The sequence below is a fragment of the Crinia signifera genome, chromosome 3, assembly GCF_055691185.1.
Source record: "Crinia signifera chromosome 3, ASM5569118v1, whole genome shotgun sequence".
Classification (NCBI taxonomy): Eukaryota; Metazoa; Chordata; class Amphibia; order Anura; family Myobatrachidae; genus Crinia; species Crinia signifera.
Window position 1 is genome coordinate 78,111,358 of NC_139219.1, and position 21,717 is coordinate 78,133,074.

General features: G+C 45.0%; 1 protein-coding gene across 1 annotated transcript in view; it reads left to right on the plus strand.

Annotated features, from left to right (window-relative positions):
• The window catches only part of LOC146063585 (interferon-induced, double-stranded RNA-activated protein kinase-like), an 82,362-nt gene that overhangs the window by 36,147 nt on the left and 24,498 nt on the right, over nucleotides 1-21,717 (plus strand). The window contains exons 8-13 of the mRNA XM_083176095.1: nucleotides 2,046-2,113; nucleotides 4,509-4,575; nucleotides 10,116-10,150; nucleotides 11,029-11,097; nucleotides 13,849-13,971; nucleotides 15,811-15,933. Of these exons, the coding sequence (XP_083032221.1) occupies nucleotides 2,046-2,113; nucleotides 4,509-4,575; nucleotides 10,116-10,150; nucleotides 11,029-11,097; nucleotides 13,849-13,971; nucleotides 15,811-15,933 (485 nt within the window). The remainder of the gene's footprint in view (nucleotides 1-2,045; nucleotides 2,114-4,508; nucleotides 4,576-10,115; nucleotides 10,151-11,028; nucleotides 11,098-13,848; nucleotides 13,972-15,810; nucleotides 15,934-21,717) is intronic.

Here is a 21,717-nt window from a genome sequence, read left to right on the forward strand (position 1 = left end):
GGTGGCTTTATCAAAGATCCAGCTATACTCTGACACCTGCCTGTGTTCATAAGCACATACAAATGTGTAATTTCAACCAATGAATTAATGACTGGTGTATTTATTCCTTTACTCTTAGGGGTAAGTTTACTAAACTTCTAAAAATAAAAGAGGTGATGTTTCCCATAGCAACCAATCAGATTCTATCTATCATTTTCCATAGAGAAATAATAGACTTAATCTGATTGGTTGCTATGAGAGGTGTACAATGATATATAGCAGGTTATATTTACAGTGCTAGATCAACTCTTTGTATACATGAATAAATAATAAGCAATGCAAAGCAAGTATAATAAAAATCTGGGGTCACCACGCAGACTTCCTTGCTTCTCAGCTCCCACTTCTGCGGGAAACATCATGGCTGATGGTTGCAAGGTTGGTCTCAGTGCTGGGACCACAGCTACATGCAGTAAGCATCTCTTCTATGTGCATGCCCATCCCAGAGATTCAATACAGTTTGCATGAGGTATTGACCTTCCGTATGTCTCTAAATCAGGTCCACAGTTTCCAGACCACCCAGCAGGTCACATGTTCCGGAGGAATCGGTACATCTGTCAGAATGAACTTAGATCTACAGTCAATAGGTCGACCCCACTAGGTCGACTGGCAGGAAGGTCGAACTGATTTAAGGTCGACATGACTTAAGGTCGAATTTGCATAAAGGTCGACATGAGGAAGGTCGCCTGTTCATATGGTCGACATGGGTTTTTCACTGTTTTTTGATCCGAATGTCAACACAGTCGACATGGACACAGTTGGCAATGAGAATCGGACCCTCGCATCGCTCACAATGCTTCGGGCACGGTGGCTCGCTTCGCTCGCCACAGCTTTAATAACCTCCTCCACGCCCTAGTGGATGGTAGGGCATGAAATACCACCTGTCGGCACATGTCGGCTCAAAAAACAGTGAAAAACCCCATGTCGACCTTATGACCAGTCAACCTTCCTCATGTCGACCTTTATGCAAATTCGACCTTAAGTCATGTCGACCTTGGCCCATGTCGACCTTAAGTCAGGTCGACCTTCCTGCCAGTCGACCTAGTGGGGTCGACCTAATGACTGTAGACCTAAGTTCATTCTAATAGATGACCGCTTCCCGCTCCAGGTCACCCAGCAGGTGCACAGGAAGAGGTCACACTTTTCAGAGGACATTGGCATTGCATTATAAATGGCTATATGACATTTTTGAACATAGTGCCGTATTCAATGCTGCCGGCAGGGATGTTTATGCAGCAAGGATTTTTTTTTGTCGGCGAGGAGAACAAGCCACCCGCACTGTCCCCCCTCGCCGGCTGTATTCAATGATCAAGGGAAATCCTCGCTGTCAGAGAACGGCGAGCATTCCCCTAAACTGCAAGGTTCGCCACAAATGCAGCAAGCCTGCTTCATTTTGTGGCGAGCCCCGGTGTTTTGATGGCCGCATGCGGCGTTACCACCTCGCTGAAAAGAACCAGTGAGGTGGAAACGGTGAGTGAACAGGGGGCAGTTGAATACTGACGAAAAGTTCCCGGAACTGCTCACCGTCATAGCTCGCCTTAAGGGCACTGAATATACCCCATAGCTGCAGAACTAAGCAACCAATTAAGCCAATTTTTTTTTTAACAATCTAGCGCTAAAACACTGAACAATATCGTTAACTTCATCATTCAGTGACGCCACCCGGATCCCCATCGAACCTTCATTCACTGACAATAAAGTCAGATTTCACTGCATGCTCAGACAACGAGGGGATCGTTTATGACTCATAGGAGTACGAATCGTTAATTATATAATGGGTACAAGCGATATGCAGGATAATATTGTTAATGATGTCTTTATCGTGCATATCATTTGGAAAAATCACATATTTTGTACCAAGCCTAACAATGGAGAATGTAACGGTAATCAACAGAAAGGTAAGTTTGTGATCTGCAGTGTTCTATAGGACACACTGACTTTCTATGCGATCTAACAAACTGCACAGAGCTCGTTTCAGAAACATAAACAACGCTTATTGATTTATGCAGCTGCAGCAGATCCCGGGTCTAGACGGTACCGATGTGGAAGAAACCGTAAATACTTCTGAATCTGGAAGGTAATTCATTTTACCCATTTATAATACACGGTTGAAATAATTATTTAAAAAATATCCAAAATTTTACAATGGACATAAATATTTTCTCATCAAGGGGCTGATGTGCTAAACCTTTAAAGAGTGGTAAAGTGGAGAGAATCAAACTACCAACCAATCAGCTCCTAACTGCCATTTTCAAATAGTCTAACATGGCAGATCTGAGCGGATTGGTTGTTTCGTTATTACTCTCAAGTTTATTACTCCCTAAGGCAGGCACGTCCAAACTATGGCCCTCCACAGTTTTGCTATTAGGGAATTCTAAAACTATGGCAAGGCATGTTGGGATGTGTAGTTTCACAACAGCTGTAGGGCCACAGTTTGGACAAGCCTGCCCTAAGGCATGTATTCAATGCGGCCGGCGAGGCGGTTAAATGGCAAGGATCGCAGAAAACAAGCGATCCTCAACGTTTATCCTCCGTGCCGGCTGCTCACCATATTCAAAGTTCCGGGGGAATCCTCGCTGTCACAAGATGGCGAGGATTCCCCAAAACAGCGAGGCTCGCAGCTAATGCAGGGGGTCTGCTGCATTTAGCCGCGAGCCTAGCTGTTTCAGCGGCCGCATACGCCGATTCCCCCTTGCTCCAAAAAAAAGATTGAGGGGGAATCGGTGTAAGCAGGGGATCAGTTGAATACTGACAGGGCGAGCTGGGACAGCGAGCAGGCAGCACTGATCGCTGTAACAGCTCGCCCCCTAAGGCTTAGCACATCTCCCTGCAAATGTTATTTATTTAAAAAAACATTACACAATGAGGATGAGGCATACTTGAATGTATGGCATCCACAAGTGCAAGTGTTGTGGGCATGTAAATATTAATGTATCTTGGCCCGCATGCAGATTGGCATGCATTGCTGCAGCTGGACATACCCTTTCTGTACACTTTGTTTCATAGTCGTCATACTTTAGTGTTCATTGTAGCCCCCTACAACTTTCAAAACTTCTGCAGTTCCTTTTTCACAGAACAGACCTGTGCTAGAAGCACCACAGCAGAGAGTGACACCCCGGGTAGGAAAGAGGAACTGGTCTTGAAAGATGCCGAGGGCTAGAATGAACCCTAATCACAGTTGCCTCACTACTGGATAATTACACATCTGCTAACCTCTGCGTGGCTCACCATTCCAGTGAAACGTCCACTCTACCTACGTGAGAATGTTCCATTTGTACACCTGGTTTTGGGGGTGTGTGCAACATATGCTCTGCATCAGCCACACTGTGGGCCTAATTTAGACATGATCGCAGAGCAAATTTATTCTCAAAATGAGAAAAACCATGTGCACTGCAGGTTGGGTAATGTAATATGTGCAGAAATAGTTAGATTGGATAAAGGGGGTTATTCTGATTCACTCTGAAAGGCACAATCACTCTCTAATGGACAAAACCATATGCACTGCAGGTGGGGCTGATGTAACTTGTGCAGAGAGAGAGTTAGATTTGGGTGGGGGTTGTACTTCAAATTGATATCTCTATTGCAGTGTAAAAATAAAGCAGCCAGTATTTACCCTACACAGAAACCATAAAACACCCAAATCTAACTCTCTGCACATGTTACATCAGCCCCACCTGCAGTCAGGGCCGGATTTGTGCCTAGGCCCGTGAGGCACCGGCCTCAGGGTGGCACCAATTAAGGGCGGCAGGCAGGCTGACATTCTGTTAAATAGCAGCATGGCACAGCGGGTGGGCAGCAGCAAGTGACGAGCGCCGCAGACATGAATTATCATGTGTAGGCGGCAGCGCCACTCGTCACCCGCCACTGCCCACCCGCTGTGCCATGCAAATTACATCACCGCTTAGTGGCTGGGTCCGACGGTCCCCCTGCGAGTCCGGAAATGGCTCATACTCACTTCTGCCGGCGCCCGCCCACTGGCTACTCTACACACACACATACAGTCTATTGGCTGCTGTGTATCCAGCAGCTGAGCGGTGCGCAGATTCTTCCTGCGCTCAGTCAGTCACAGTGTGAGAGACTGATGGAGACACTGTGCTGCTAATCACTGTACTAATAAGTGCCTCCCTCCCTCCGGATTCTCCGTACAGTGAACAGTCCAGAGTGCTTAAAAAAATATTGAGGTGGGCTAAATAGGGGGGGGGGGGGACAAAAATGTTGTGCCTAGGGGCGGCCTGACCCCTAAATTCGCCCCTGCCTGCAGTGCATATGGTTTTGTCCATTAGAGAGTGATTGTGGCTTTCCAAGTAAATCAGAATAACCCCCAAGGTGTGTTGAAACGGAGATCAGTGTAAAAATAAACCACACTAGAAAAAGGACACATTTGATTGAATTGTTTTTTTTCCATAATGGATAATTGTATAATTTGTTGAATATACTGCACTTGAATAATGGCACATTTTTATGTCTTGTAGCGCTAGTAGCAGTTCTTCAAATAAGCAAGAAAGTGGATATTCAGCATCAAAATCTTCTGATTTAGAGGTATTGTTAACCTTGTCTGCATTGGTATAAATAGCTGATGATTGGGAGTTACATGATAAGCCATTGGCATGTCTATGCATTGCATGCCCAGAAATAATTGTATTCACATTTGTACAAGCTCTATACATGGCTCAAAGCATCAGCCTGCAATGAGATGGTTCTCTGTATACTGTAGCACCCAGTTCTGCCTGCACACAGGCTGCCACCCACCCTTAGAAGTCATCACCTCTACCAAAATACACCGGTTCAGCCCCAAGAGAGATGGACAAGACTGAATAGCCTTGCATATGCTGAGTCACGGAGCATTCACAGTGCTAAAACTTGCAAGATCTGTTCCCATTATACAGCTGAGTGCAACCCTGAATCAACCCTGGCTTATAAAGTCCCTGGCTCTGACTGGCATTCATATCAGTATACAGCCACATTCAGAATGCAGAAATATTGTTAATGGGAAGTTATCAGCCATAACGTTAACATTTTGCTTCAATAAAAAAAATAAAAATAAATATATATATATATATATATATATATATATATATATATATATATATATATATATATATATATATATATATATATATATATATATATATATATATACAAAGGGAATAAAGGATGGCACTCAGGAGACTTGCAAAACGTGCTGTATTAAAACGTGCAAAAGGAGACCAACGTTTCGGGGTGTATACCCCTTTGTCAAGGTGCTAGTGAGAACAATAACATTTGCAAAGTGCTTACCTTATAAAGGAGTGCATAGATTAGGGTTCGCGCCATCCAGCGCCGATCACCTGTGGCCGCGCCGTCTCCCCGCCGGAAGGACAGGGGCTCAAGCTGGAAGTGCGTCATGCCGGCATCTAGGAAGGGGCTGTGTGGTACGCAAGCCGTGTGGTTGTCATGGAGACCGTTATGCTGTAAAGCTGCGGCTGCGGCTGGCGGTAACCGGGGGCTGGATTTAGCGAATCCTGTACAAGACATATAAAAAACAATAAAATGATCAATCAGAGACTGTGTGTCAATTGTTGTGTACATACTGCGCTGTGTATAAGTATTCTTGTGAATTGCCGTGTTGGGAATAATCTGACATAGAGTGCCGTGATAAGGAAGCAGGGACCAATTATACTGTGGCTCCTGCTTGTATAATCCACTGGTGAATAGTGTCACCTGCGTACTCGCAGTATGTGCTGTACAGTGATGGTGAATGTGTATGTCCGGGGGGTTTTTTAGTGTTTGGACTGTAGTACTGAATCATCCATGTTTGCTCCAAAAATCATTTCTCCATTGATTTATATCCTGGGATATGTGTCTCTCGCAGCTTAAGATATGCTAGTGGGGCTGTCAGGGATTAAAAGCTCCCTGCATATAATGGAACTAGGGGCTATATATTACTGAGGGCTGGCTTATATTCGACCCCTCACCTCTATGTTATTATAAGGGCTACTGGGTATGAAGTCAGTGTGGGATCCTTCTGGGTCCCAGATTACTTCCGTGATACTGCAGTGGTCGTCTAAAATACATATTATAACACTTGGAAACAATGAAAAGGGATAGTAAGAGAAAAGAGGAGAGGAAGAAAAAGCACTCTCGAGTGGCCCTACTTAGGTCAGCCATATTAAGTCAGCTGTCATCAACTGTTTTATCATATTGAATGGGAGGGAAAGGCTGGATTCGTCTGGATTACACACAATATATAAGACATTAAGAAAAAATTGAAAGGGACAGAAAGATGAGCGGAGAGGAAGAAAAAGCACAAAATCAGACGCCCTATTTGGCACCTGTGTCCAGGGTGCGTCTGATTTTGTGCTTTTTCTTCCTCTCCGCTCATCTTTCTGTCCCTTTAAATTTTTTCTTAATGTCTTATATATTGTGTGTAATCCAGACGAATCCAGCCTTTCCCTCCCATTCAATATGATAAAACAGTTGATGACAGCTGACTTAATATGGCTGACCTAAGTAGGGCCACTCGAGAGTGCTTTTTCTTCCTCTCCTCTTTTCTCTTACTATCCCTTTTCATTGTTTCCAAGTGTTATAATATGTATTTTAGACGACCACTGCAGTATCACGGAAGTAATCTGGGACCCAGAAGGATCCCACACTGACTTCATACCCAGTAGCCCTTATAATAACATAGAGGTGAGGGGTCGAATATAAGCCAGCCCTCAGTAATATATAGCCCCTAGTTCCATTATATGCAGGGAGCTTTTAATCCCTGACAGCCCCACTAGCATATCTTAAGCTGCGAGAGACACATATCCCAGGATATAAATCAATGGAGAAATGATTTTTGGAGCAAACATGGATGATTCAGTACTACAGTCCAAACACTAAAAAACCCCCCGGACATACACATTCACCATCACTGTACAGCACATACTGCGAGTACGCAGGTGACACTATTCACCAGTGGATTATACAAGCAGGAGCCACAGTATAATTGGTCCCTGCTTCCTTATCACGGCACTCTATGTCAGATTATTCCCAACACGGCAATTCACAAGAATACTTATACACAGCGCAGTATGTACACAACAATTGACACACAGTCTCTGATTGATCATTTTATTGTTTTTATATGTCTTGTACAGGATTCGCTAAATCCAGCCCCCGGTTACCGCCAGCCGCAGCCGCAGCTTTACAGCATAACGGTCTCCATGACAACCACACGGCTTGCGTACCACACAGCCCCTTCCTAGATGCCGGCATGACGCACTTCCAGCTTGAGCCCCTGTCCTTCCGGCGGGGAGACGGCGCGGCCACAGGTGATCGGCGCTGGATGGCGCGAACCCTAATCTATGCACTCCTTTATAAGGTAAGCACTTTGCAAATGTTATTGTTCTCACTAGCACCTTGACAAAGGGGTATACACCCCGAAACGTTGGTCTCCTTTTGCACGTTTTAATACAGCACGTTTTGCAAGTCTCCTGAGTGCCATCCTTTATTCCCTTTGCATCCATCCCCCTGTGGAAGGGCACCGGGGCAGTTGACCGAGAAGGAGGAGTGCCGGGCCGCAGAAGCTCTATATATATATATATATATATATATATATATATATATATATATATATATATATATATATATATATATATATATATATATATATATATATATATATATATATATATATATATATATATATATATATATATATATATATATATATATATATATATATATATATATATATATATATATATATATATATATATATACACTGTGGTAATTAGAGGTCGGCACAACTGCTTTTTGCAAATGAAAAAACTTTATAAGTGAAAAGTCATTTCATCCATTTAGCAGCAAAAATCATCCATTTGGCAATCAAAAGTATGTACAGATCAACGATTCCATATACTTATCGACAAGAGTACAGAAATGAAGCATGGATATACTGCATACAGTCATGGTCAGGCATGCTCACATGCTTGAGCACGCCTGACCATGACTCTGTTTGCAGTACATCCAACAAAGGGCAAATGTATTAAGCTGTACTATGAGGGAGAAGGGGTATCTGCAATGATACCGCTTCTTCCCCATGTATGAACGGGCCGACACAGGTTAAATGATAGAGGCGCTATATGCTCTCTACTTTTACAGCTGCAGGGTGGCGATGTCTGTCCCTGCTGCCGGATCCGGGCTGCGCAGGAGTTCTCACGTAAGAAGCAAGATCTTGCGCATGCTCAGAAGAGCCAGCCGGGTAGGCAGAGACCAAGCATCAGTCTGAGCTGATGCGCTGTTCTGTAGGAGGGGCATCACCAGAGGGGGAGTTTACACTTCCCGCTTTGGTGGACAAGATGTTAATACATATTGTCTGTATTCCTTCCTCCTTCGCCTTGGCATTGAGTTGAAGCAGGAAGTGTATTTTGCGCTATAATACATTTACCCCACACTACCCAATACTGTTTTTTCTTGCCTTACAAAGTTTTGCTGACTTTTCACATTTATGTCGGTTCAGCGCTTAATTAATTAATTAATACATTTTTTATTAACTATTTAGTGCCACCATAATTGAAAGTGGTGATCCCAGTACATATCTTTATCATGACCAAGAGTTCAGGCCTACATATTCCTCAGATCTCAGTCAGAGCGAGCACCTGTGAGATGTGCAGAAACAAATAACCTTCTGAGCCGTATAGGCTCCACATATTAACTTACAGGGCTGAAAGGACCTTCTGCTTCAGAGTTCTTGTGGATAGCATGCCTCAACGAGTCAGAGCTGTTTTGGCAGCACAAGCAATAATTCGTCATACCACGAGTGTGATATGACGATCCCACAGTCTGGATTCCGATGCTCAGTATACCAGCCTCAGAATCCCGACTGCTGGGTCTCTGACAGGGGTGAGCACTAAGAAGCCCCTTGCAGGCTTGCTGCACTCACCATGGAAAAGAAAGGGGTGCACACCGCTCTAGTACTTGCTGCACTCCCCACACTGCAGGTTCGGTGGCTTGCTGCACTCACCACAGGTTCTATTCTCCATTATGGGGGTTGTGGACCCCCACATGGGAGAATAGCCCATCAGTCAGGATCCATACTGTTAGGCATTTAACAGTACAGATTCTAATTTGGAATCCTGACTGTGGGAGCATCATCTGGCACCTGCCTGCACTATTTAAAGATTTTAATGCTATAGCTGATGGCTGTATGTGTACCTCTTTAATGCATATGCATACGTTATTAACACCAACCCCGTGCTAGGTGGAAGAGATCTGTCTGAAATAGGCAGCCCCTCTGTGTATGCGTGATATGATGTAACTCTGGTTATACACCATGACACTCCTCTTCCCATTGTTGTCCAGTTGACATCAAGAAACTCCCAATTCACATATGGAGAGAAATGGATGAAAGCCACCCACCTATGTTTGATATAGTGCATGTGCAGTTTAATAAAATGGCCTAGATAGGGTGGCCAATCTCGGGATCGGCAGGATCCTGGGATTTAGACCTAAAAACGCCGGGATTTGAATCTTGAGATTGGAGCTTCCAATCCTGGGATGCCGGGATTGGCCTGCGCATGCGCAAATCTAATGCCAAGCAGCGCTGAGAGACCAGCTCAGTCTGCTCCCAAACCCGGCATGCTGCTCTGCGACGGCGCGCAGCGTGACCTGATGTCAGAGGTCCCACTGCGCAGCTCGTCTGCTGCACCGTGCCCGGTTTCTGAGTCGACCTCATCAACTGATGCAATGACCAAAGGTACAATTAACAAGGACCGTACAAATGGCATAAAGTTGTATAATACATAAGGTGCCCATACACGGTGCAATGCACACCGTGTGTTTTGAACTAGATCGCTATTTCAAAATGCATGCGATGGGCTATTGCGGCGTGTGTTTTGATGTAGATGCGATGCAATCTAGTTCAAAAAGTACTGGCAGCACATACTTTTTGCGATATGCGCGGATACGCACATCGCACCCGTTATACGCAGCGTGTATGGGCCCCTACAGAGTATGTAGAAGATAACATATCAAAGTTCTAAAAATAATCTTCATTGTTTTAATAAATAATCTGCTTGTATATTTAAAGTAACTTGTGGTCTATTTTTACTTAGGTAACCCCAGCTGCTACCGCAAAGAGACCGCAAAGGTAGCCTTTGTTTTCATTAAAAAAAAAATTTCATTATATTACATAAATCTAAATTTAAGTAAAAAAAAAGTCTATATTGAATTTTTTAAAAATATTTATTGTAGTGAAATATACTTCTAGGGGTATCTAACACTCACTTATCCACACTGTTGCATAGGTCCTAACTGTAACATGAACTCCCCTTCACCAATGGCAGTAGTTCCCCATTAATAGAATCCACCTCACCCCAGTGACAGAAACTTCCTTTCCAAATTAAACCCCAACCCCCCTTGTTCATAGATCGCCCCAGCGGACATAGATCCCAAACCTGTCAAACCTTTCTCCTCATACAGATCACGGCAGATAAGTTTCAGCAAATAGTTCTCATTGGGGAACTTTAATTTCTCTCTGCGCTTTAATTTAACTTTGCTGTAGGGCACATGTGCTCCAGAAGCTGTCTGCAGAGACCACTACCTCCCTTCTCGAGGGCTGTGTAAGGAGGAAATCACTTCTGTACATGCACAGGGGTGGCATACTGACATGGTCTAAATCTCCACATGCATGTCTATTCTACTATTTTACCCTAACTACAGCCTCTTACAGATGCTCTTATGTTCATAATGTCGACATGCATAATGTCAACATTTTGTTGAATGTTGACATTAGAGTCTACTCTCTGAATGCCATCATTGTCACTACATACTGTGCAGGATGGAATCCCGTTTTAAACACCAGAGTAACGGACTAGTGCAGTACAGTTACATGGGATTGCACCCAAGTCACAGGAAGCCCATCTGGCTATGATTCTCATACGACCCATCCAGGTACTAGGTTAAAAGCTATACCTCTATTACTGTTTTTTGGATTATTTTTCATGAATACATTTTTCTTTTTTGTAGACGAACTGAATTAGCACCTAATTTTGAAAACCGCATCCCAGCAAGTGATGTCGCATCTGAAGCTGGAACGTAAGTTGTATCCATAACGTCGTCCGCTGTGTGAGTTAAGAGAGTGGCATACACCTGCGTGGTAGGCCTACTATTGCGAAACAAGAAATACATTTTTCTTAACTTTTTTACGCACAAATTTTCTTAAGTATACTGTAAAGAAGTGATTGACAACAACTGTTTTCTGGAAGTATGTATCCCCTTTGAGCACACAGTACTCGAACATAGGAAACAGAAATGTTTTACAATGAGACAAATATGTTTATATAGCGTGCTGTCAAAATGATTTTAATTGCATCTTTGGCTCCCCAGTCATGTAAGCTCACATACTGTAGGTGAGTCTCCGATGCCTGTCTCCTTCTGGTCATAGGCCAAAGATCGAAGGGGTAAGGGTCATTGGGTTGACCACTGAAGGTCGACATGGCTTAGGGCAACCCATGAAATAGGTCGACATGGGGTTTTCACTCTTTTTTTTTTTGTCCCAAATGTAGACATGCTCGACATGGACACTGTATCGGTGTACCGCGTCCCCTCGCATGGCTCGCTGTGCTTGCCTTGCTTTCAGCACAGTTGTCCTTGCACGCCTATTCACCACGTACAGTTTTAATGCACACACATTGGGTCTAATTCAGACCTGATCGCAGGACAAATTTGTTCTCAAAATGGACAAAACCATGTGCACTGCAGGTAGGACAAATGTAACATGTGCCGAGAGACAAGGTGCGTACACACTGGCTGATATATTGGGCATTCGATTGAACGGCCCATATATAAACGCACCATCGGCCAGTGTGTACCATCGATATATCTGTGAACAGGGGCATTCACATATACAGATGGGGTCACTCTCGTTGTGGCCACTGGTGCGCCATCTGCAGGTTTCTGGCCGATGGCGATCCGGGGACGGGACATGAATGCGATTATTGTATCATATAAGCAATTTGGACTAGATCGCATCGTATTGCATACGTTTTGCAGTACAATGAGATGCAATCTAGTGCAGCACATGCTTTTTGAGCTCTGCGATGAGATGTGATCTCATTGCACCCAGCAATTGTAACATGTATGGGCACCTTAGCCTGCATTCATCTGCTATGCAGCACTTTAAAAGTGAACACTTGGATCCATCACAGGAAGAGCCTACAGGGCACAAATTATTATTCTGTACATCAGTCATAGAAGCAATATAACCTATATAAAGAAAGTTACCAATTACACAGTCAGGTAAGCTTGTGATATACCTCCTTTGCTACTAATTAAATCACATGCAAAGTATAAATAAGTTATTGCAAAAACTCTGTAATTCCTGACTGCAAATGTGCCCTGATTCAGACCTGATCACTGGGCTGCCGAAATTTTGAGCCCAGTAGGGAAGCCAATCCCGGGGCATTTTTTCAATCTCGGGATTAGCTTCCCTAATATAGAAAAAAAAGAAATGGCCTGGCCACCCCGCATATTTACCTTTGTGGCCAAGAGCCAAGACTGCGATGAGGTGCAGCTGGGAGCCGGGCCTGGAGATTGATGTGGTGCGGCTGGTGGCGGGCAGAGCAGTTGTTGGCCTGCCGCTGATCAAGTTACGCTGCGCAGAGCGGCATAGCCGTGGATGGGAGAAGGCAGGCAGCGTCTGGGCGAGCATTCAGATGCTCCCCGGCATGCACAGTCTAATCCCAAAATCCCTGAATTGGAAACTCTAATCCCAGGAATGAAATCCCAGCAAAATGGGGACAAATCTCAGGATCCCGTCGATCCCGATCCTGGGATTGGCCACCCTAGAGCCCAGTGGTCAGGTAGATGTCACACCAACCGCATTGCCACCTCCCATGTGCACAGCTGCGAAATGTGATTGCAGCCATGCAAACGAGGGGAAAATCATTAAAGTACTCACCATCAAATGGTTCTCCCCTTCCTCATGACTTACTCAGCGCTGCGATGGCCGTGGGGAGAAGGAGGCCACTGATGACATCAGCAGCCCTCCCTCCAAACGGCCAAGGAGTGCTTACATTTTCCAGGACACTCCCGGAAAAAGCGTGTCCGCCCACAAATGCACGCAGGGTTTCAATCACCCTCCAGGCAGCCTGCGATGGTTAGGCTCCCATTGGACAAATGGCTCGCGGTCATTCGATAATGCTGCGAAAAATACAGCCGTGCCATTAAACATGAATCGGGCCCATATTACAAATTAAATGGGGACTGCCGACCATAGAAAAGAATTGAGCTAAATTTATTTAATCAATGTATTGAAATATGTTCGCAAAGATCATCCAGTTGCGGACCCAGATGTTAGTTACGTATGCTCAAAAATACTATGATATAGAATAGCAACTCCTAATGTACAATGTGTCCAGAGCACTTTACGTTTCAGACCCAATTTGTAGGTTTCTTCTGTTGCAGCTTAGCTTGGCTCTAGCAGCCCAAAAACACTGGCCATCCTGAAGGTTACTCATGTGACTGATGCTCATGCAGAGTGGTCACATGCTGCGCCTTTCGAAGCAGCAGCGGATCAAGAAAGCATGGGGTGGTATATTATAGCATAGTCGCTGTGAACAAAGATGCAGCATTTGTGCAATACTGCCAGTCTCTGGAATAGGCCCCTGGTTTGCTATTGTGCATCATCTATATCTCAAACGTTGTTATGGTTGCGGTGCCATGTGGTTGTGTATTGCTTAATGTGTACAGCATTGTTGGTGGTGGTACTTTGTAAAAAAAAAAAACATTTTAATTACTAAAATAATCTTGTCACTATTGCAAACTAATAAATAACTGTTTTCATAGCTTTCTTAAGGAGTTCACAGACATCAGTGAACTTGGGGATGGAGGATATGGGAAAGTGATGAAAGCTAAGAATAAGGTAGATGGCAAGTTCTATGCTTTGAAAGAAGTACGGGTGACACATAAGTAAGTACTGTACATTTTATTGCGATACAGTAGTATTAATCCATTCATCATTGTTACTGTGTATTGTAAAGCATCATAAATCTGTGCAGCGCAGGATAGTCAGAATGTCAAATAATACACACACAAAGTGAATGGGTTGGGTATCCAGCCCCTGAATTCAAAGTGAGGAACTTTCTGTTGGACTAAGGGCCTTATTCTAGTTCACTCTTTCTGTCAAAATCCTTCTTAGATGAACAAAACGATGTGCACTGCAGGGGGGAAGATGTAAAATGTGCAGAGAATTAGATTTGGGTGAGTTATTTTGTTTCTGTGCAGATTAATACTGGCTGCTTTATTGTTACACTGCAATATAGATCTCACTTTGAAGTAAAACCCCACCCAAATCTAATTCTCTCTGCACAAGTTACATCTGCCCCCCTGCAGTGCACATGGTTTTGTCCATCTAAGAAGGATTTTGTCAGAAAGAGTGACCTAGAATAAGGCGCTAAATCCCTTGTCTAAAACTACATTTCGTCCATTTATGTAAGCCTCAATAAAAAACTTGATCCCAGCCACAACTTCAATTCAACTTTATTGGCCATGTATACTTGCGTATACTAGGAATTTGACTTGGATTGCTGTGCAACTGCCAGTTACGTACAGTTAAACAGTGACAGATATATGAACACACACAGATATACACTAGACACACCCTGGGAGATATAGATGCAGGGGGGCACATACCCCCTGAGCTGCACAGCGTCTAGGCAGCCATCAGAGGCCCCACTGGTCGTTGCAGCAGCCATGTAGGTAACAATATAAGCAGGGACAGTACAGTTATCACACAGGAAACACATACCTGCCAAGCTGCACAGCGCCTAGGCAGCCATCAGGGGCGCCACTGGTCGTTGCAGGCAACCACGTAGGTAACACTTAAGCAGAGACAGTAAAGTTACAGCAGAGACAGTACAGTTATCACACAGGAGATACGGGGTTACATATGGCTGAGTGCACTGTTCCTAGGCAGCCATTTGCGGAGCCATGTCCTGCCAGGGCCCCGTGGCCGATGCGCCTCCTGTCCATCTCCTGTCCTGGCCAGGGGGGAAGGGAGGGGATGGGTCGCCGAGTGTGCTGGGTCCTGCCTGTGCCGGAGGTGATCTACCTTCTCCGGGGGGATCCCCAGGCCGATGGTGCAGCTGGGAGCTGCAGTGCTCTCCTTCCTCCGGCCGGCCCTGTCTCCAAGCGGCCGGGTTTTGCTGCATCCCCGGCTCGATGCTCATCTCTGCAGTCTTCCTTCGGCCGGGTGTCGCTGCGTCCCCAGCACCCGGCTCGGTGCTTACCTCAGCACCCTCCGTCTTCCCATGTCTGGGTCTTAGCATCCTCCTCTTTCAGTTCCCATATGCCACGCCGCACGCTGCTCCAGAGGCCGGGGATGGTGGAGCTCCGTGGATGAGGGATCGGAGCTCCACGTGCATGTGACCATTCCCGGCCTCCACCGGAAGTAAAAAAGCCACGTTTTTGGTTTGTATTTTCGGCCAATACCGGCCGTACCTGTTCGTACACTAACTCGGACGTATTCGTCAATGTTAGTAACTTTCCCCTAATGAGTGCAGATGATTTAAAAAGTAAAATGTCCTTGCTTTGTTCAGATCTGACATCAGTCATAGTGGAAAACCAACATCTGATACAAAACTGGTTTAGAGCAAAAACATCAACAGAATTATGGAAGTGTTGAAAAAAACAAAACAAGTGTTTACTACTTCTCCATTGTCTATCTCACTTTAAACAAATACTTTGTATTTACTATCACAGTATTTATGATGGCATTTACACACGGCTTTACATTTATTCTTTGTACAGAAAATATTTACGAGAAGTGAAAGAGTTGGCTCAGCTTGAACATAAAAACATTGTGCGTTACCACAGTTCTAGACTCGAGAAGAGCAATTTCTCAGATGAAAGCGAGAGCTGCAGTTATTCAAGGTAAACCTTATTTTATTTCTCTTTTAAGGCCTTCATTCAGGCCTGGCCAACCTGTCTTTGCTTTTAGTAGGTTGTCCAGACCTACCTCTTAATTAAACAAGATAAAAATAGCCTGTGAGATGAAGGCAGAGGTTCTAGTCCAGTGAAGCTGGGTACACACTATATGATTAATCCAGGAGTGATCTTGTCTTACTGATATTGCGCAAATGATCTTGTGCTTAAACACTAAGCAATTAAGTTAACGATATCATTCAGTGACGTCACCCGGCAGCCGTTGACGATCTAGTCAAATTTGACTACATTTTCAGACAACGGGGCATTGCAAATGACTTGCGGGAGCACACATCATTAACAATATAGTGGCTACACACTAGATCATTTGCAAATATCGCATAGTGTGTACTCAACTTAAGTCTTGCCTGTATTTTTACAGTACCAATAATTGAAAAAGTAAAACTAGGTTGGTTTTGCCTCCTGAAATTGTCTCTTTAAATAAAGGCAGACTCACCAGAACCTCGCAGGCTTCTCACCGGTGATTGCATGAGCTCTTTTTTTTTTTTATATTCCCCATGTGAATATCTAAAGTGAAAATGTCTGATTTGTCATGTTACCTTGTATTATCCCTGACATTTTTTTTTAATTATTTTTGAATGAAGAAAATGTGACCTTGTAAGTGAATTACATTTCCACTTTAAGCTCTACTGGTAAATGCTTTGTGTGGCGGAGGACACTGCTCTCCGTAGCAACCATCAGGAAGCCACTTCTAGAGGGTACACAGGGTGAGATATGCACTATGGACCTTATTCAGATCCATTACACCCTACACGCCGAGCGGGGGGCACCGGGTAGCCCCATTAGCATATGGGAACGCCCAGCATTTCATGGAAGTTCCCATGAGAACACTGGGCGTTCCCGGGCTAATGAGGTCATGACGGACATGCGGTGGGTGGGTCGGATGTCAGCTGCCCACCCTGTCCTTGCACATAGCGCCCGCAGTTTAGAGTGACTATATAGGTCTCTCTGAACTGCGTGCACAGGAGAAATCATTCAATGGTCAGATGTAAATTGGGAGACACAACCAGTGTGCAAGTTACAACCTTAGTGGAGAGGAACTGGGTAATTCCATACTTGAAAAGGATCTAGGAGTCCAAATAGACAGCAATCTAGGATGTAGTGCCCATTGTAATGTAGCTACAAAAAAGGCCAACAAAATTCTGGCATGTATTAAGAGGGGAATGGAAACTAGGGACTCAAGGGTAATTATGCCACTATATAAAGCATTGGGGAGACCTCACCTAGAGTACGGAGTACAGTTCTGGGCCCCACACTATAAAAAGGACATCATAGAATTAGAAAAAGTCCAAAGGCGAGCAACAAAGCTTATTAGGGGAATGGAGAATTTAAGCTACGGGGAGAGATTAAGCAATTTGGGACTATTTACATTAGAAAAGAGACGTTTAAGGGGGGACATGCTCAACATGTACAAGTATATCAAGGGCCAATATAAGGAACTGTCACACACCCTATTTTCTACTAGAAAGGAATCTAGGACGCGAGGGCATGAGTATAGATTAGAAGAAAAAAGATTTCATTCAGCTAGTAGAAAGAATTTCTTTACGGTCAGAACAGTCAAACTCTGGAACTCTCTTCCCAGAGAGGTGGTAACGGCTGGCTCATTAAATGCGTTCAAGGCAAAGTTGGACAAACATTTACTGGAGAAAAACATCCATGGGTACAAATAAGAAATATAATTTGTCTGTAAAATACCAGAACCTACCAAATCAGCAATGGATATCTATACCAGGTTGAACTAGATGGACGCAAGTCTTTTTTCAGCCTTACCTACTATGTAACTATGTAACTATGTAAATCATCCATTCGCAGCCGTGCGGGGGGGTATTCGGGGAGTACTGTGTGCGAGGGGGGGCGGGCGGAGGCCGGTGTCTGATGGACTCGCAAGGCTGCAAGATTTGCAGCCTTGCGAGTCAATCAGAATAAGGTCCTATATATCTGCTGCGCTATATAAGAAACTGTAAATAAATAAATATTTCTATTTGATTTTGCTTATAGAAGTAAAATCAAATTGAAATGGAATGCACCTTGAATGCTTTTAGTAGCATTCGATTCAGATTCAATCCCAATGCACGTTCACGTTTAGTGGAAACCGAAAAGAAAAATAGTCTTGCCAGGCAAGACTGTATAGTAGAAATCAAATCTAATTCCACATTGAACTGTGTGTACCCAATATAATGCTGGGCAGACACTAGATATCACCTGATTTACCTTCAGCCTTCAGATGTGAAAGAAACTATATATCAGTTGGATCATCTCATGCACCCACACAGTAACTTCTGATTTGCAGTGATGTTGCATGGCATTGCTCATTGCACCGTTCCACATCTAGCATTGGCAAGGGTGTGCTTGTAGCTGGGTACGCATCGCTCTAGTCTGTACCAGGATTTAGATGTAACATGAAGATTAAATATATTGTATAGTTAAGGACTTGGTAATGATAGCACCTTTTAAATATGACTTATACAGTATCTTAGAACAGATCAGTGTTTCCACTTTGCCATTGGATGCAAGAGGTATATGCATAACTAGCCACAAAATGGGTCTGAATTACTCGAACAAAATTGCTTGCAGACTTTTTGGGTGACTTTTAATAAGATGCGAAAATTTGATCGAAATCGCACATTTTTCCGAAATCGCATATTTAATAAGAACAAGTAACACGGACTTCCGGTGGGCGGGACGCCATGGCGGCCGCATTTTAGAGAAGCTCCGTTGTGCCTGAATGATATCCACATCCATCCTAGACTAAAAAGGCACCAAAAATAACAGCAAGTACCCCACAGTGAAGCCGACATCACGCTGGTCGTGATAAGCCGCTTCCCGGAGCTGTGACCAAGCACCGGAGTCCGGCCTCCGACTCGGGAGGCCTGCCCGCGACACACACCCGGCGTCTGCCTGAAAGACCACAAGGGGAACGGATCCCCGGCTACTGGGAGACGAAAGCCTGAATTCGGAGACACACGCCGGGAGAAGCATCCTCCGAATACTCACCACACCGCCGGCGCAGCAGAAGCGGGTAAGGAACGTAGCGCCCGTGACTGCAGGCGGTCGCGTCTCACCCCGGTGACAGGCGCACAGACCACGCCGCGACCCGCGCAGCCCACGCCAAAAACCCCGTCAGGAGAGGGTGAGAGACACGGCGCAAGAGACCACGGCCAGCCGCATACCATCCAGGCGGCCGTCACACAGCCCACGCCACCACCCGCACAGTCCCCGCCAGAACCAGCCGCATACCATCCAGGCGGCCGTCATATAACCCACGCCACCACCCGCACAGTCCCCGCCAGAACCCCCCCATAAACACCGGCAGAAGGGGGCATAAAATACAACGCTAGAGACTGCGGCCAGCCACATCCTACCCCAGTGAGTGGCACGCAGCACACAGCAAAGCCCACACAGTCTCCCGCCAGAACTTGTCACAGATACCGGCAGGAGGAAGCAAGAAGTGCAGCACCCTAGACAGTGACCAGCTGCACCTTACTCCGGTGGTCGACACACAGAAAACACCACAGCCCGCATAACCCCCACCAAAACCCCTACAGACCCTACAGAGTAACCTCTATACTAACGCTCCTGACATCCCACTGCAAAGGGAGGGAGCAACGAACAGGAAGGAAAAATAGCAGAGGACCAACGCGGCAGAGGCTCCATAAACTCAGCTTCATAACGGAGGTGAGACCAGCATATTCCCCCTCCCAAAGCCCGTTTAACCACAACCCCAGGCTCATCTTGTGCTGAGGCAACCGTTTTTACACGGCCTCTAACAGTCATCGTCTGCTCCATAATCTCACCAAAGGCTGAGATACTGCTTGCACTAGCAGCCTCCAAATCCCCCAACCCTTTCTGCGAATCATCTCAGAATTACCCAATACCTGGGAGTCATACACTTCTGAATCCCAAGCCCCTGCACCCTGGAAAAACTGACCACCAGCCCAACGCATTTCCTGGACATACTCCTGACTCCGGGACGTCACCAACTGTTTCAGGTGATATAAACTGCCTATATTTCATACTTGACTCCATGCTGCCTGGGAAAAACCTGTGAAACACAATCGCCCCTTCAACGCCCCTCAAGCATAACTAAAGAACTGAGTTGACCCCCTGCCACATTCGAAACACAGTTCCGTATCAGTGCTGGACAATTCCCTGCAAAGCCCCTACCTTGGAGACTACACAGCTCCATACCTATCTGATATACAGACCCAATGGCCCCCAATGCCCTCTGGTGACACCTTTGGGCTGTACATCCTTAAAACAATTGTGACATCCAGATATAAAGTGTGACACTGAGGATATCAAGCCTGCTAACTAAAGACTGCCTTGGTTTATGAACACACCCCAGCAAGCCACTATTGTAATCGGCATAATAGCAGAAGGACAACTGCTAACTGTGTGACATAATTTAGCACTGTAAAGTTACACCTGTGATAATCTTCATTGCTTTGTTTTCAGGTTTATTGCCCCCTATATGTACGCTCAGAACAAGTATTCTACATACTCTTAAGCCAAAAGCACATAGCTTTAAATAATACTATAAGGTTTGAGCGACATCTAGTGGAGAAAAGATTTATTACAGGAACTGATCTGCTTCAGAATTTAAAATGTCGGAAAAGCAAGAATGACTCTAATATATTAATGTTATTCTAGCCCGGACTCACACCGTGCTTATCCATTCTCCTACCCTTATTGCTTAGTAAAATAACCCTCATTCAGTGTGGTACAGGTGCCACATCCTAATACAACCCATGCATACAGGGCATGGATAAATTTATTGGGAAAAACATGCCTCCTAAACACGCAAACACAACCACCAAAGCAGGGAAAAACAAAACCATGTCTCAAAGGTCGGACCCCTCATCCCCCAGTAGCGTTGCAGGGGATAACCTTGAGATACTCGAGGACAGACCACCTGGTCTGACGGCCAGAGACATATCTGATTTTATGATGCCTCTCATCGACCAGAGGTTTAATAGCCTGCAAACTAGTGTGGATGCAGGACTGGCACGAATTGAAGCTAATGCCTCCCGCATTGTTGCCCTGGAATCTAGGGTTAGTGATGTAGAGGACGAACTACAAAAATGCTGTGATGAGGCGACCACCCAAGAGGGGGTCATCCAACAATTGCAAGAAAAGCTCGAGGAATTAGAAAACAGATCGCGTAGGAATAACCTCCGCTTCGTAGGTATCCCTGAATCTGTAACAGGTGCAACCCTCCTCACCTACCTAAGCGAGGAACTGCCTAGAGCCCTGGGTATACTAGAGAGCATTGAACTACCACAAATAGAAAGAGCACACAGGTTAGGTGCAGCAAGGGAAGGCCAACCTACTCGAGCTAGACCAGTCATAGCCAGATACTTAGACTATAGAGCAAAGGAGGCCATCCTGGCGGCATATAGACGGGCCAGGGAGTTAAGGGTAGGAGATAACAAGATTCTAATTTTTCAGGATTTCTCGGTGGCTGTCTCACAAAAGAGAAAAGAATTCTCTGGTGTATGCACCCACCTGCATAAACAGGGAGTGCGATTCGCCCTCCTATATCCATCTAAACTACGGGTAATGGAGAATGGCACCCCACTATTCTTCACCGACCCGGAAGAAGCAAGAAGACATTTCATGTCTGATGCTTCACCAAGGAGATCACCTAATAGATGATTATGCATATTACAAGCACTTAAACACTATAATGCCACATTCCCGGGCGGGAATGAC